General features: G+C 40.7%; 1 protein-coding gene across 1 annotated transcript in view; it reads right to left on the bottom strand.

Annotated features, from left to right (window-relative positions):
• Positions 1-15,517, bottom strand: part of ROS1 (ROS proto-oncogene 1, receptor tyrosine kinase) — a 66,159-nt gene that overhangs the window by 43,066 nt on the left and 7,576 nt on the right. Inside the window, exons 6-17 of the mRNA XM_054393024.1 lie at positions 14,826-14,974; positions 13,013-13,151; positions 11,805-12,006; positions 11,067-11,143; positions 9,966-10,088; positions 8,803-8,987; positions 7,585-7,682; positions 6,545-7,056; positions 5,729-5,941; positions 4,356-4,466; positions 3,672-3,853; positions 1,864-2,055 (exon numbers count right to left, since the gene is read on the bottom strand). Of these exons, the coding sequence (XP_054248999.1) occupies positions 1,864-2,055; positions 3,672-3,853; positions 4,356-4,466; positions 5,729-5,941; positions 6,545-7,056; positions 7,585-7,682; positions 8,803-8,987; positions 9,966-10,088; positions 11,067-11,143; positions 11,805-12,006; positions 13,013-13,151; positions 14,826-14,974 (2,183 nt within the window). The remainder of the gene's footprint in view (positions 1-1,863; positions 2,056-3,671; positions 3,854-4,355; positions 4,467-5,728; positions 5,942-6,544; positions 7,057-7,584; positions 7,683-8,802; positions 8,988-9,965; positions 10,089-11,066; positions 11,144-11,804; positions 12,007-13,012; positions 13,152-14,825; positions 14,975-15,517) is intronic.

Genomic DNA, 15,517 nt, shown 5'->3' with positions numbered 1-15,517 from the left:
AAGCAAAGAAATATTCATACTATTAATCTTTAGGAGATAGACAGCAATGTAACACCTCCCTTCTGTTATGTTTCAAAAATAGACAAAGGCCTTCCATTTTATGAGCAGTGTTAGGCTCTGGACACGATGTGTAGGTGTGATATCAATTCAACAGCATAAGACACAACAGAAATTTAGCTACTTGAAATACTCCTTGACTAGAAATATTAAGAGACCACACCTAGAGAGGGTCCTGTCCCCTCCTACATGTAATGCACTTTGCTGCTCTCCTATAAGTTGCTTTTGTCCCAGGCATCTTGTACAGTGTAAATTACTGTGCTTTGGAAATCCTGTGCCATATCCTAAACTGGAATAAATCAGAATAGCCCTGACAAAAATCAATCAAAGTCTGCCAATACACATCTGCTGATTGGGAAATAAAATAATAATCCTAGAAGGATCTAGTTCTTGCAAAAGAAATCAGACTTTCAAAGCTCTGCCCTCATATTTGTTCAGGCAATCTGACATCTCCATAGTAGTCTCTTCTATTCTCTATTCCTATCACTCACATGTCAAGCTAAGAGATGCAGCAACATACTGCTGAAGAGCCTGTATTGATCAGCTCAACAATAATTCATTACCACAAAAACAGGTAGTAAGAACCAGTGATGTAGACAACACGGTCTAGCTGTTGGATAGTAGAAATTAAATGTCATATGTGTTTCATTATTGAGATAACAGGAACTCTTTTCAGGATAAAGGACTTCTTTGTGCAAGGAAGATAAACATTAGTACTAGTGCAAACATCTATTTGCTTCTCTATATGGGACAATAATGACCAGCTCAACCATTCCACTATTAAAGAAGGTTGTTACTGCCCTTTTTTGTTTGTTTGTTTGTGTTTAATCTGATGGGTTTGAGTTTTATTTTAATAAACCTGTCAGCTATAGCTGGTCACTTCCCAATCCAGACATTTTCACTTGGCTTTTTTCCTGTATGCATCACAGCAGGAGGCTGAGTTCAGGAAGTCAGTGCACAGATTAGGGACAGTAGAGAAGCAGGAATGGAGATGTTTATTTGTGGGAGGTGTGAATAAGTGGATAGTTGAAGGCTGGTGTCACTGACATAGATAAAGGTGCAGGAAAAAAGAATAAAGACAGGAAGAGATGAGCACTCTTTATTGCTGCCAAGATTCTTGAAAACAAGAAGAAATCTGAGGTTAGCGTAAGGTGATTCAGGGAAACAGGTAATGAATTAAAAGAGAAAGGCAAAGAAAGTGGTGATGTTCAGCACAGAAGAAGCTGAAAATTGTCAGTCCTTTGCAAGAGATCACCCAGAAGACGTGTGGTAAGTGTTACGGAATTGGGTCATCTATTACTTTTCTCCCAGACATGGGAAGGGGAAAGGGAGTATAGCACAAAGCCAGTCTCTGTAGCAGCACTTTAGCAGCCTTAGCAGCACTCCAGTGCCTTTGGCAAGTGTCTAGCCCCTAACCTGCCCCTATCAGGACATGTGAGCTGGAGAACATCACAAAGGAGGCAGGATGCTCCATATTTTAATGGGAAAGCTAGAACTGACCATTAGGCTTGAGTCACTTGGGAAAAGCAGGTACCTTTCCCATATGGGAAGGAGCAGCATCACAACCAGAGGGACATCTTTAATGTCACATTTTGTTGCAAGGTGTGACTTTGGAGTTATGGACCAACATTTTGGTACAGCTATTCTTACCTTGTTCTCAAAATGATGTAACAATAATGCAAGAAAGGCATGTTCTTCTTCTGGTCATAAGATGTCCATTTTGGCAACCATGAGCACTGCCTGCATTCAAAAAAATCTAATCACTAACACCCTCCCTCCATCAAAACAAAACAAAAATTCAGTCACCTGTCTTCCAGAAAACTGGAGCTGCTCTTGTAACAGGAGATACTCCCCTCCATTCAGTCTTGCACTTTCCACTGAATAGGTTGTGGCCCAGTACAAATAGCCATTTACTGAATCCACCACCAGATCCTTCACAAGGAACGCAACGTGAGCCACAATATCCGTATGGCCACCCAGCAGTGGTTTTCTATAGATCTAGGGACAAAAGAATTGCTTTTAGCATCAGCCATGATCAGCTGAGTATACATAAATGACTTTGTCACAGCTGTTTATCAGAAGCTGAGAGACTGAGATCCCTGGGGCTGTTTAGTCTTGAAAAGAGAAGACTGAGAGGGGATCTGATCAATGTCTATCAATAGCTGAGAGGGGTGTCAGGAGGAGGGGGCCAGGCTCTTTTCAGTGGTACACAGTGATAGGACAAGGAACAATGGGTTCAAACTTGAACATAGAAGATTTCAGCTCAACATGAGGAAAAACTTCTTTGCAGTGAGGGTGACAGAGCACTGGAACAGGCTGCCCAGGGGGGTTGTGGAGTCTCCTTCTCTAGAGACTTTCAAACCCCACCTGGATGCATTCCTGTGCAGACTACCCTAAGTGATGCTGCTCTGGCAGGGGGTTGGACCTGATGATCTCTTGAGGTCCCTTCCAACCTCTGATATACTGTGAGACTGTGGTATGTAAGCTTATGCAAGCCCTGGATTTTTAAAGCCCAAACCTTTTGCATTCAAAGTACAAGGACGGTGACCAAAGTAAAATTATTAGTTAAAAATTAACAAAAGAAAACACTGCGATATCTCTTCCTCTTGGCTTTCCCAGTTTTGGCAGCCTTCTGTCTGACAGAGTTTCTCACCCACTTCATATTCACTATTCACAAGTGTAAATGAGGGTGCAAGGCAGTGTGAAATCTGGCCTTCTAGCTCCAGTTTTTAAAACAGTTTCTGACTTTGCACTTACAAGAAATGAAAGGCATAATTTGACAGCACTGCATAAATTAGCACTGCAATTTTGAAGTCAGATACCTTTTAAATACTTCACATGTCAATGTTCTTGATATGAGAGTGTACAAAGTGCAGTGGTAATTATTTTTTTTTTATCTGCAGTGATCTGCAAAATATCACAGTACAGAAGCCAATCTGGAAAATCTCTGTGTAAACAAATCATGTCAAATGTGATTAAAATAAAGTCCATCTAATTCCCAGCAGGGATCAACTTGGAAGCCTCCCTTTTCACTATCTTCACTTATTTTTACAGCATAGAATCCCACAAAACTGATGATAGTGTGTTTGATTTGCCTGGCTTGCACCTGGAATTAACTATGCTGCATTAGTGAATATTAGTGAATGTTTTACTCCAAACTTTTATATAACTTCCACATGATAATAGCAAAGGTCAAAATGTCTCTCAGTTTGTGAGATTTGTTCTCCCAAATATGGGTTTCAGTACCTGAAGGGAGCCTACAAGAAGGCTGGAGAGGGACTGTTTACAAAGGTCTGCAGTGATAGGATGAGGGGCAATGGTTTGAAATTAGAGAAGAGTAGATTTAGATTGGATGTTAGGAACAAGTTCTTGACCGTGAGGGTGCTGGAACACTGGAACAGGTTGCTCAGGGAGGTAGCTGAGGTCCCATCCCTGGAGACGGTCAGGCTCAACAAAGCTCTGAGCAATCTGATTTGGTGGAGGGTGTTCCTGCTCACTGCAGGGGGGTTGGACTAGATGAGCTTTGGAGGTTCCTTCCAATCCAAACCATTCTAGGATTCTGTGATTCTATGACTTCAGGGGCTTGTCCTCTTAAGAAGTGCAACTATACTCACCGTATTTGCTTTGCCAGCCCAGTACATGCACCGACCCAACCAATCAAAGGCCAGGATCCTTGCATTTCTGACATCAGGCACATAAGTATTCTCACTGGTACCCTCTTTTGTGTTCAATGACCAGCTCTGAACTTCCCCCATGGAATTAGTCCAATAAAGAGTGTTATTATACCAATCGAGGTCTTAAAGAAAAAAAAAAGGAAGATGTTAAGCATGTCACAAACATATAAATAAAACATCATGTTTTTAAAAAGAATAAAAAATAGCTAGATGCCTTTTTTTCTTCTTTTTTTAAAATGAATATACATGAACAGACTCAGCTGAAGATCCTCCCTTATAGAAAAGCAATGTACACCTATAGTACATACATAGCCCTAGTGACTATAAATGTAGGACATATATGGCGTGCTGAAGGCAGAACTATTTGCTTCAGAGAGTGCATTTTAGCTCTGCTGTAACTGTGGTGATGTCACTAGTTTCACTAAGGATTAATTTAATCCATAAAGTAGAAGAAAGAGAATGGACACAAAGACATAGCTCAGTGAAGCTGCTTCACTGCACTGCCTTCAAGTCTAGACTTCTGCAGTGACAGCTCTTGTCTTTCAGTGCTGTTCATTAAATTTAAGGAGAGCTAATAAATACTGACAAGTCTGTAGCAGCAGCATGAGTTTGTTTAGTATTTACCTGAAATATTTCTTATATGAGGATTGAGGAGTTCTCCTGGGCCATAGCTATCCAACTGCTGCTTCCAGAGCCCTTCAGCCCCCACTGCCAACATATATGGTTCTTCTCCAGCTGATAAAGAAAGAAAACTGCAGTTGTGCACACCAACAGAGTGTAAGGGTTGTATTTCATTAGCAGGAAAGTTACAGAAGCACAGTTAAAACTGCCCCTGCCCTAAGGAATAATGGATAAAGAAGAAAAGCACAAAAACATCATACCTTGAGAAAGTCAGAGATTCAGACAGACTTAGATTAAGAAAAATCAGGCAATTTGGAACCCTATTAGATGGATAAAAACCCCTGTGGGTTTGGACTTGGCCTTACTGAAGTTAAGCAAAAGTCACCCTTAATCTCAAGTACCAGTCCAGTGCCTTAAACTGAAAGTTATTTCCCTTCAGACACAGGCTATTTTAGGTCAACTAGGTTTGAAAAAGAAAGATCTACAGATCTCAGGCATTGTGCATACAGCCATATCCCCCATTAGCTATGCCCAAATCGAGGAATTTCAGCTTTTAATGAGCCTGCACTTTCCCATAAACTCTCATTAAACTCCAAGGCACTGCTCAAACCACTTCATTAAAGAAAATGCTTTACAGAGCATAGGAAAGAAATAGCACCTCTCATATCTTTTAATCTGATAGTGTATCAAATAATGTGTTTGATAGGGTATTTGCACTAGAACAATGGATACAAGTAGTAAAAATAAAATTATAACTATCGTTTGAGAATCTTACTACTTTAACTAAAAGAACATTTACTCATCCTACAATCACAGAATCAGCCACATTGGAAAGGACCTCCAAGATCATCAAGTCCAGCCAATCACCTAACCCTAACTAATCAACTAGACCATGGCACTAAGTGCCTCATCCAGGCTTTTCTTAAAGACTTCCCAGGATGCCAACCCCACCACCTCCCTGGGCAGCCTATTCCAATGGGCAATCTCTCTGTCTGTGAAAAACTTCTTTCTAAGGTCAAGCCTAAACTTCCCCTTGCACAGCTTGAGACTGTGTCCTCTTGCTCTGTCACTGATTGCCTAGGAGAAGAGACCAACCCCCACCTGGCTACAACCTCCCTTCAGGTAGTTGTAGAGAGCAATAAAGGTCTCCCCTGAGCCTCCTCTTCTCCAGGCTAAACACCCCCAGCTCCCTCAGCCTCTCCTCACAGCACTGTGCTCCAGACCTCTCCCCAGCCTCATTGCCCTTAGTGTTTCCAAGACAATAGTTTTTGGGCCCCTTGTTTTGCAGTCTTTGCCCGAGGCCTGGGCCTCACCAGGTGGAAAGATGCATGCATAACTCATTTTACATTTCTCCTGGGTCACAAAGCAGTCCTCACCTTCTTGTAAAGTTGTGCCTCTAAATGATTCTGACCATGGCCCTTCACCAGCAGGAGACACAGCTCTGACTGACATTTCATATACTGTGGAGCTGACCAACTCCTTCACTGTAAGCCTGGTGTCACTAATGTTTGAGACAACTCTTTCTTTCTCAGGTGAATGCTGAGGTGACACTTTCACATCATAGGTCCAGTTCTGCCAAGCAGATAGACCTGTGAGATGCAAACAGTGATGTTATTGGAGTTGATGGCTGGAACAGATGATACACATTGTTTCAGTAAACTGTATGTTGGAGACATTTCAAATATGCCCACGTCAGGAGAATTAGGACAGGGATACATTAAAAATTTGCACTCTCGAGCTCTGGGATCAACCAAGAGTAGTAGTTCAAGCTACATGAAGAATGAAGTAGGAACAACCAAAAATTTCCCTAATCAGATTATTTTCTGCATTTCAGAAACACAGGTGCAGAGGATAGACACCACAGCACAGTCACTGATCAAAAGTCATTACATCTTTGGCATGCATTTTCTCTGTGATATCAGCAACCAACATTAGTGCTACTCCACATCACACTAAAGATGCAGCCTTGCTTGAAGCCCTTTGCAGATGATGAGTTATCAATATAAACTTATATTAATTTGGCCAGGTGTTTTTCTGGTGAATCTTGTATTAAATTTTTCCCAGTGATGCAATTCTGCATCTTCCAGCAGGATCAGCTATTGAAGTCACCAAATCCCAGCACCAAGAGAAGGGAAGGTTACTCTTCTAGAAAGAAAAAAAGTGGACTTTCAGGAGGAAACAACTGAACTTACTGGTTCCAATAGCACGTTCAGGTGGTCTCCAGCTGATCACAGCTTGGTCCAATCCAAATAGCACTGTGACGAGCCGAGGAGGGGTTGGAAAGGGAAAAGGCTGAGTTGATGCCCCATAGAAAAGCAAGTTGCCAAAGCCAGAGTACTCTGGGTATGCCAAATTGCAATCCACCACATACTCATTGAAGCTAGAACTGCCCCCTGGAGAGACCTCCTCATGGAAAACTGCAACGCCATCTGTGACAGTAAATGTGTCATCCTCATAAGCAAAGCTCTCCATGTCATGAAGTGGCACGTGGGATCGCAGCCTGTGAAATTCTGAGCCATCAAGAAAACCTGACACAAAGGTCTGCTCTGTTTTGTTGAAGAAAACAAGTCTCTTAGATTGGAAGCTGATCATGAAGTCTCTCAGAGCACTGGATTTCACTACTGGTGAAGCTGTGGAAGCAGTGCCAGGAAAGAGTGGAAGGTCTGCTCTGTATATGCCATCCTCCAGGAGACAGAAAATATAGCTGCCCATGGAGAAAAATAGACACAAATAACTAAAGTGCAAGAAACTCTGCAGATGAGTCACAGATATTTCAACAGCTCAGAGATGTGCCTGTCTTCATGTAGACAATAGGAAGATGTTTTTGGTGCTATTAATATACACCCTGGGAGAATTAAGCACATCACTTTATACCTTCTGGGGATTTGGCTGGCAGAGTGTTGGAGAATATTCTTCCATAATACCTCAAGTGTTAAGCATGGACATTTAAAATGCATAGAGCTTCATATTCATGAAAGCAACACCCAAATTTTTGCACTGGAAATACTTTACCTCCTCTGCTAACATTCTAGGGAAGAAAATGCAGAAAACAGCACTGCATAGTGTCACTCTGGTTCCAATGGCTTTGCAGTTTGATATTTGTTGCATATTGCTTTTTGTTTTGGTAAGACAAGAGTTTGAAACAGGAGCCCAGATGACTAATGAATTGGAGAAAATTAAAGAGGAGCTTCACAGCTTCTCTGACGTCAAGGGCACAAAGGAGGACACTTACCCATTATAGGGATCAGCTATGACCTTCCTAGGGGAGGTCACATAAAGAGGAGTGATGTCTTCAGCTGCTGTGCAGTTCTGTAACTGGCAGACAAGTATCTGGGGAACAAGAAGAAAAAGTGGTGATGCCTTCATAGGGTGCTTTCTAATGAGCAAACAAGCTGACCTGAGATTCCTTCAAGAGGACCAGACAATGAAACACCTCTCTCACAGTCCCAGGTCCTTCTGGGCTCCTGAGTTGTCTGTTACCAGAGTACACAAGTTCAAGTGAATCCATGACAGCTTACCCTGAAAGAGCTGTCTGTCAGCCATCTTCCTCTTATCTCCCTACCTCTAAGCTGGAGAGAAAATGCCAATTTGGGGGGCTACAGGCAAACTTTGCACATGAGACTCAATGGAGAGAAAGAGTCAAGGAAGTGTTTTTCCGATCCTGGGAGAAATACCTTTGGACTTCTCCAGCCTGCAAAAGATTCAGGAACCCCTGCCACTGTTCTGTTCATGTACAGCTCACTTGTATATTTCTGTCGGTACTGCTCTTCCTGCTCCCTGCTCCTTAGCACTAACTGAAATATCAGACATGCCAAACTAACCATTCAGAGCAACTTCCCAGTCCTTTGTCCATTAGAGAACTGCAAAAGTAAGTGCAAAAATCTGACTATTAGTGTAACTGGTGGTTTATGAACCGAGTGAAGAGTTGCCATCTACGTTTTTACTTCAAGTAGAAACTTGTGGTCCAAGGTGCATCACTGCTATGAAACACTTTCATCCTTGAATACCTTTTGCCAATCATGAAGGGTGCTGCAATCACTAACTAGTTATCTGACCACCTTCCTGAGGCAGAAGAGGAGCTAAACAGGCTAAATGCAGAGCCAAGTAACAAACCCAAAGTTGCTTGTACTGGGTATGAAGTGGATGTGAAGCCAGCCTCAAAACCAAAGCAATTAAAACCAAAGCTTTTTATATTCTAAGGAGAAAAATAAGACCAAAAGCCAGTGTTCCATTTAGCCTATTTCCTTTAAATAGGACCTGATATTCAAAACCTTTCTTATTTATTTATATCTGAAATATGTGAATATTATTAAAGTAAAAAAAAAATCTATTTCTGCAATTTTGTGCATGCATATCTATATAGAAATCAGATTTTTCTCATGTGAAATAAATCACAGTGATCACAGTGGTTCAAATGAAACAAGAGACTAATTAAGCCCCAGAGCACTACCTTTTCATTCATGACAAAGTATATCCTCTGGTAAAGCCAGTCTACTGAGATGGACGTAATATTCCCCCAGCCAGCATAAAAGAGCCTTAGGTCAGACACATCAGACATATTTGCAGCTCCTTTCACCCAGATGGAATGGCCCTCAGAAAAATAGACATCTTGCTGGTAAACATTCACAGAAATCCCTAAAAATAGAAAGATATGTGCACACAAACAATATAAGAAGGAAGTTGGATTTTTCCAGTTACTTGTTCTGCTTGTCTTAAACAGAAGTACTTTTCAATCAGCAACTCAACATTCCTGGAGAAAGTTTAACTGGTTTTTCTCCTCTACTTCTAGTCTTCTTTCAGATAAAAAGAAAACTTTCCCATTTGCTATGTAAGTGACATTATTGGAGACAATTGCCCCTCAGGAAGGTAATCAGACAAAAAGATGTAACATGCAAACCAACTGACAATGATTGCCCCTCTCCAGAGCATCTCCTTACAAAACACCACTCACTTCAGATTTCAAGCTAGACATTATCTGTGCCACCTCTGTACTATCAAAGGGTATTTAGTCAAGGGCAACTTTTTGATGCTATGAAATTCAGAAGGTAAACTCATATTTCCACACTTTCTCTAAGTACCAAAGACAGCACCAGTGTAGATAAGAAACGTTACAGTCACCAGCAATTTGAGATAATATGAATGCCTTGATGACTTAGGTTACTAATGTGTCATCATAGAGCTCTGTGCTCCAGATTAGATCATGCACTAACATATTCTTCATCCAGTGTCTTTTGACATTTTGTATTATTTCATTCTTAAGTTTAAACCACTTCACTTCCCCATCTTTATGTTGAAAAAAAACCCCAGTCATTAATCACAGAGAAACATCTGCTTTGGCTTCATGTTATCCTGATGTAGATACCTACCATGGAAAAGCTCAGCTCTGAAGTAGCTGCCTAGATTCAGTGAGGAAAAAGTTACACTGAGAGAACCATTAATCTCTTTTCAGTGCCTATCATTTACAAACAAATCATGTCCTGAAAGTTCCTATTTCTCCCCACTGACTGTAAAGGGAGGCTAGACACTCTCTTAGGCTAGGTGAGGTGTGTTCTGTCCTTGGTGACACAGAGGTCTAAGTCATACTTGAAAGAAGAGAGCACAATCTGGTTTTACCTGTGATATTGTGGTGTACAATACCATTTTGCAGGCACTGGGAAGCTTCAAGGAATTGCTCTGTGCATCTCTTCCTTAAGGACTGGTTTCTGGATAGGAAGAGCCATGCTGCTTTTTCCTTAGCTAACAGAGAAATTCAGAACTTAGACAGGTAAGTGCAGCACAGAGAAGAATGTTGCTCAGATCATCATTAACAGACATGCATATGCACATGTACACCCATATCCATATGTGCCAAGTATTTATGGCTCAAGATCAGCCAGCCCTAGAGCAAATCTCTCCAGAGTGTCCAGATCAGGACATATCAGTGTTTCTAAGCTGTTACCAAAATAATAATAATAAAAGGTTATATTTTATAAAGCACTAGAGAAGCTATAAGTTCAATTTCTTTGAACAATAACAAAAGGCTGGTGATTCAGAGGCAGACTTAAAGTGTTTGCTAGAGTTGGAAAGTTTCCAGGTGTTTCACAACTGGATTTCTTCAGGAGGAGGGGAGTGTCTTTTCTAAAGATAGATTTTGGTAACATTGACTTCATTCTCACTTGTTCTCTATCTCATAATTGTACTTTTCTCTGGAAATTTAATATTTCTGCAATTCTTTGGGTGATACCTAGAGTGTATCACTTCTTTCATTATTAATTTCTCAATATAGTAAAATAAGTGCAGCTATGAGAAAGAAATAAAAATTGATATGATTTCACGTATTTGGCATGGTATCACTGAGGATGCTTTGGCAAAAACTTCACATTAAGTATTTCATATTATTAGAAGAAATACATTTTCTTGTCAGCTGTTAAAATCTCATCTAGAAAATGGAAGCGTGTACTCTCAGTAACTGCCATGGACCACTGAGATGTTTTTCATCCATAACACAACTCAGGCTAACCAGCATCTCAGGTTGTTACCATGCTGTGCAGCCTAACAACATCTAGAGCTAAGAACAGAACTGTTTCTGATACATTCTTAACTCCTCAGTGTGCAACTCCTTGTCATGCACTGTTTGCAGTCTAAGTTCTAGTCTTTTCTGCCAGGTACATGGCAGCCCAGGGAATGTGACTTTGACCCCAGGAACAGACAGCAGTAACTCTGCTGCTCTTGTACCTTTGGATTCTGGGGTTGTGATGTTGGCTTCAGCAGAGGGTCCACCACCAACCTCATTCACAGCCACAATGCTGAACCTACAAGAAGCCAAAGAGTTTTTGTTTTCCCTTGAAACGTAGCCTGAGAAACATTTTATCAAGCAGGGCAACTCCTACAGAAGGGTTTAAACATTTAGCTAAATATAATGCTCTAGGAAATTTATAATAAAAATAAAACCAGCCAGAGCCTGAAGTCCCCAAAAGTGGGACAACAGAATCTTCTAAATTAAAACACAAAGTGGAGTTTGAGACTCAGAAGAGGAAGTGAATTTCATTTCAAAGGAAGATCTGCATTTACCAGTGCAAGCAGGATGCAGGCCTTTTTGTTTAATAAAAATCAAGACATTTTTCCAGATGTTTGAAGGACTAGAGAGGACTGCTCTATCAGTCCTTGAATATATGAAAATATGACACACAAGCTAAAAAAAAAAAAAAAAACACAAAAAAACCAGCAGCTAAGAAACTGTAGCATGTGGGCCCTATACCAAATATGTTTTCCTTCCTCCCCATCTGATGTCCATATAAGCAACCAACTCCTCTGGAACAAGTGCATTATCTCAGGGAAGATACCCTTGCTTTTGGCAAAGCTAGAAGTAAGTAGCATAACTGTACAGAAGTGGCATTCAGGCATACCCTGTACTATCTGGGCAAGAAGTGCTACAGAACGTTTGGCCATGGTGGTTATCTTTGCTTTTCATACCTGTAAGTGGTGTTTGGGAAGGTGGAGTAGAACTGAAAGCTGTTCCCTCTTGAGGCTCTCAACAGGTTATGATTGTTACTGGTCAGGAGCAAGTTATATCCAACAATCAATCCATTGGGAAAAAGTGGTGGAAACCAACTAACTTCGACAGTGTTTGGACTTGAACTCTGAATATCTTTAATGATAGGAGCTGTTGTAGGAACTGTAAGAAACAGAAATAACTGACTCTGGGATGTCATTTAAGACTTTAATATTTTTTCTAGGTACATTTTTAGGTTTCATACCTGTCTATTTATACTAATAAAGATCATTAGGGACAGCATAAAATTTCAACAATAGTTAACCTTTTTTTTCATGTCCATGAAAATGTGTTTGTATTTCAGTCATAGAATCATAGAATTGTTAGGGTTGGAAGGGACCTCAAGGATCATCTAGTACCAACCCACCTCCCATGGGCCACTTCACACTAGATCAGATTGCTCAGAGCCACATTCAACCTGCCCTTAAAAACCTCCAGGCTTCTACCACCTGCCTGGGTAACCTGTTCCAGTGTCTCACCACCCTCATGGTGAAGAATTTCTTCCTAAGATCCAATCTGAATCTACCCATTTCTACTTTTTTTCCATTCCCCCTAGTCCTATCATTACCTGACACCATAAAAAGTCCCTCGACAGCTTTCTTGTAGGCCCCCTTAAGATATTGGAAGGCCACAAAACAAAGTCAAAAGTTAAAATGCATAATTATACACAAAAATATCCAACATGCCCTCAGTTTTGCCCATGGATTTTTTTCCTGTGCACTTTGTTAAAGCTAAAAGCAGGAAGCAGCCTTAAATCTTCTAGTTTAAAAATAAAGAGCCTGTAGTATTTTAGTTTGGTCTCCTGCAAGCACAAATCATTCTGAAAATGAAGCATCAATGTTTACTGTGAGAGAAACAACAAAGAAACATAGATATTAGGAGGAAGTTCTTTATCAGGAGGGTAGCAGAACACTGCAACAGGTTGCCCAGGGAGGCAGCTGAGGCACCATCCCTGGAGATATTCAAGGTCAGGTTCAACAAGGCTCTGAGCAACCTGATCTAATGAAAGACATCTCTGCTGGCTGCAGGGGGCTTGGACTACATGACCCTTGGGGGTCCCTTCCAACCCAACCCATTCTATGTTTCTGCTGCAATCCTAAAAGTCACAATTACTACTGCAATCCATTACCTCCGGAAGGAAGTGTCCGGTAACTGGAACTGGATGGAGAGTGGAGCTGCAGCTGAGATGTAATGACCCAAACAACTCGAAACACATATTCTGTGAAGGGTTGAAGGTCTGTGACTCTATATGAAGTTTCAGATACCACCTAGAATAATGCACAGACACAATATTATTTTTTTTTCTTCCTCCATCTGCAGCTACTATGTTGGGTGTTATCAGAGCAAGAGGGGTCTCACACAATGACATATATATTTCAAGATACAAAAATGCAGTGTTTTATCTTTAGATAAGAGGAAATGTGGGAGGTTTTTTCAGCATAGACTTTGATTTTTCCATCCTTTCAGAACTTATTTCTCTGCTTTTTTTTTTTTTTTCTTCAGATCACACTACTAAGTCGAAACAATGAGTGGATGGATGGAAAAATGGATGCAATGCAATAGTAGATTTGAAGAATAAGGTAAAACCCCTGAAATAATAACAATGTATTATGGGCAATATATTGTGAACTGTTGATACACATACTACAAATTTAAGATCTGAGGGCTCCTAGTTACCCTAAAATATTTATGGTCTCCAGTCATTGTTCCCCAATGACTAATTCAGAAGGACTTCCTGCTTAGCCAATTATCTTTGCCTTTGGTTTGGGGCACCCACTTGCCATGCTCTGTAAATGAGCCCGAGAGAGATGATGCCAAGATAACAAGTGCACAGATGACGCAAAAGGACATAATATGAGAAGTAACTACTGAGTCAGAACCAAGGTCTAGCTAGCCAGCTATTGTCTTCCACAAGAACCCAAAAAAATTTCACTAGGGAAAGGCAGGGGAAAAAACCAAAACCAAAAACCCTACAGTGATATTTCTCCTAAATACTCTGTCTTGACATTTTCTTAGCATGGCTCAACACGAAACAATGGTAATGTTTGCCTTTAGCAGAACTCAGTTTTTTCTTCCACTAATTTGTTCAGTCACTCTTCATTTAGGAGTTTAAATGTAGCAATTTAACATCCACATGTGCCAGGAATCAGCTCAACATTTTAACTACATGTTCTGTGAGGAAATAGTTTCATTTGTGTGGTGGGTTGAAAATCCCCCCACCCCCAAACATTAACTTTGCCAGACTAGCTCAGTTTGGAAGCAAATGGAGCTGTATTTACAAGCAAAACTACAATCTACAATGGAATGCAATGAATATGTGCAAACAGAAAGTATTTACAATATTTACAGGGTGTTTACAATTATCAAACGGCACAAGGACCCCCCCTGGCCAAAAGACCAGGGAAGAAGCTTTAATGGCTTCTCTCTCCTTGCCTCCCCCTGATGCCCCTGTACAAACGGAAGAGAGAGAAACAGAGAAAGTTAATACCAGACAAAACAAAGCAGCCAAGGTCAGCAAAGCCACTTAATAGCTCCCCAGTGAAGAAGCAAGAAGAGAGGGGGGGAAAAATTGTTTTGGGAACCAAATCTTACAGGAGATATCCCTCCAATGGAGTTGTTTAGAATAATCATTATTTTTCTTTTTACACCCAATAGTGATTTATTTACGTTTTTACTACTTTCTGCTTGAAATCTGTGAAAAAAAATTTAAAGGCATAGTCTAAAACTACCACAATTTGCTAGTTTTGCACCTGCTACCTACTAGTTTCCACCAAGGCTCCTACTTCCTGTGTTGAAGCCAAGAGGGAATAATTGTCCACTTCTCATGATTTTGCAAGCCTCCTTTATGTGCCTAACATGCTATCCAATATTTTTCTAAAGTAAAACAAAGAGCAGAGAAGGACTCATTTCCTTGCAAAGTAAGAGGGAACATCCATCTTTACCTCTGTGTACCTCCAGTCTCCAGGGAGCTTATTGAACTTCCACTGAATAATATAATTTACATCAGAGATGTTAGCTGGACTCCAGCGTAATGTGACACTGTGGCTTCCAATGGTAGATGCAAATGGTGCTCTAGGTTTGTTCAAGCAGTCTGAGGGGAAATAAATACAACAGTAAGAAAAAAAAGATCTTTCATGGCAATCTCTGGGGTTTACGGTTAAAGGCCTATTGCCTCACATACCTGAAAGCTGTGAAGTTAATAAAAATACTCCAAAGAATATGTAGAAAATGTGGCTGAATAAATCACATGACAGCAGAAGGACAATTTGATAAAGTAAGCCTGAACTGAGCCAGCTCAATGCAAGCAAATGTGGCTACAACTCTGTTCTTGTGTCAATGCAATTTTAGTTACAGGTACTTAGTTGCTGAATAGAAACCTAGAGAGGTTTGGGAAATTGAAGATACTTTCAAGGGGGCTATATCAATAGCAGTGTATTGGCCCTGTTGTCCCCATGTAAGTTACAGGAGTTTTTGGCAATGATTTCAAGATCATAGGATCATAGAATCAAAGAATGGAAGCGACCTCAAAGGTCATGTAGTTCCAACCTCACTGCCATGGGCAAGGATACCTCCCACTAGATCAGGTTGCTCAAAGCCTCATCCAGCCTGCTCTTGAAGACTTCCAGGGATGAGG

The sequence above is a fragment of the Indicator indicator genome, chromosome 27, assembly GCF_027791375.1.
Source record: "Indicator indicator isolate 239-I01 chromosome 27, UM_Iind_1.1, whole genome shotgun sequence".
Lineage (NCBI taxonomy): Eukaryota > Metazoa > Chordata > Aves > Piciformes > Indicatoridae > Indicator > Indicator indicator.
This window is presented reverse-complemented; position numbering and strand designations above follow the sequence as displayed.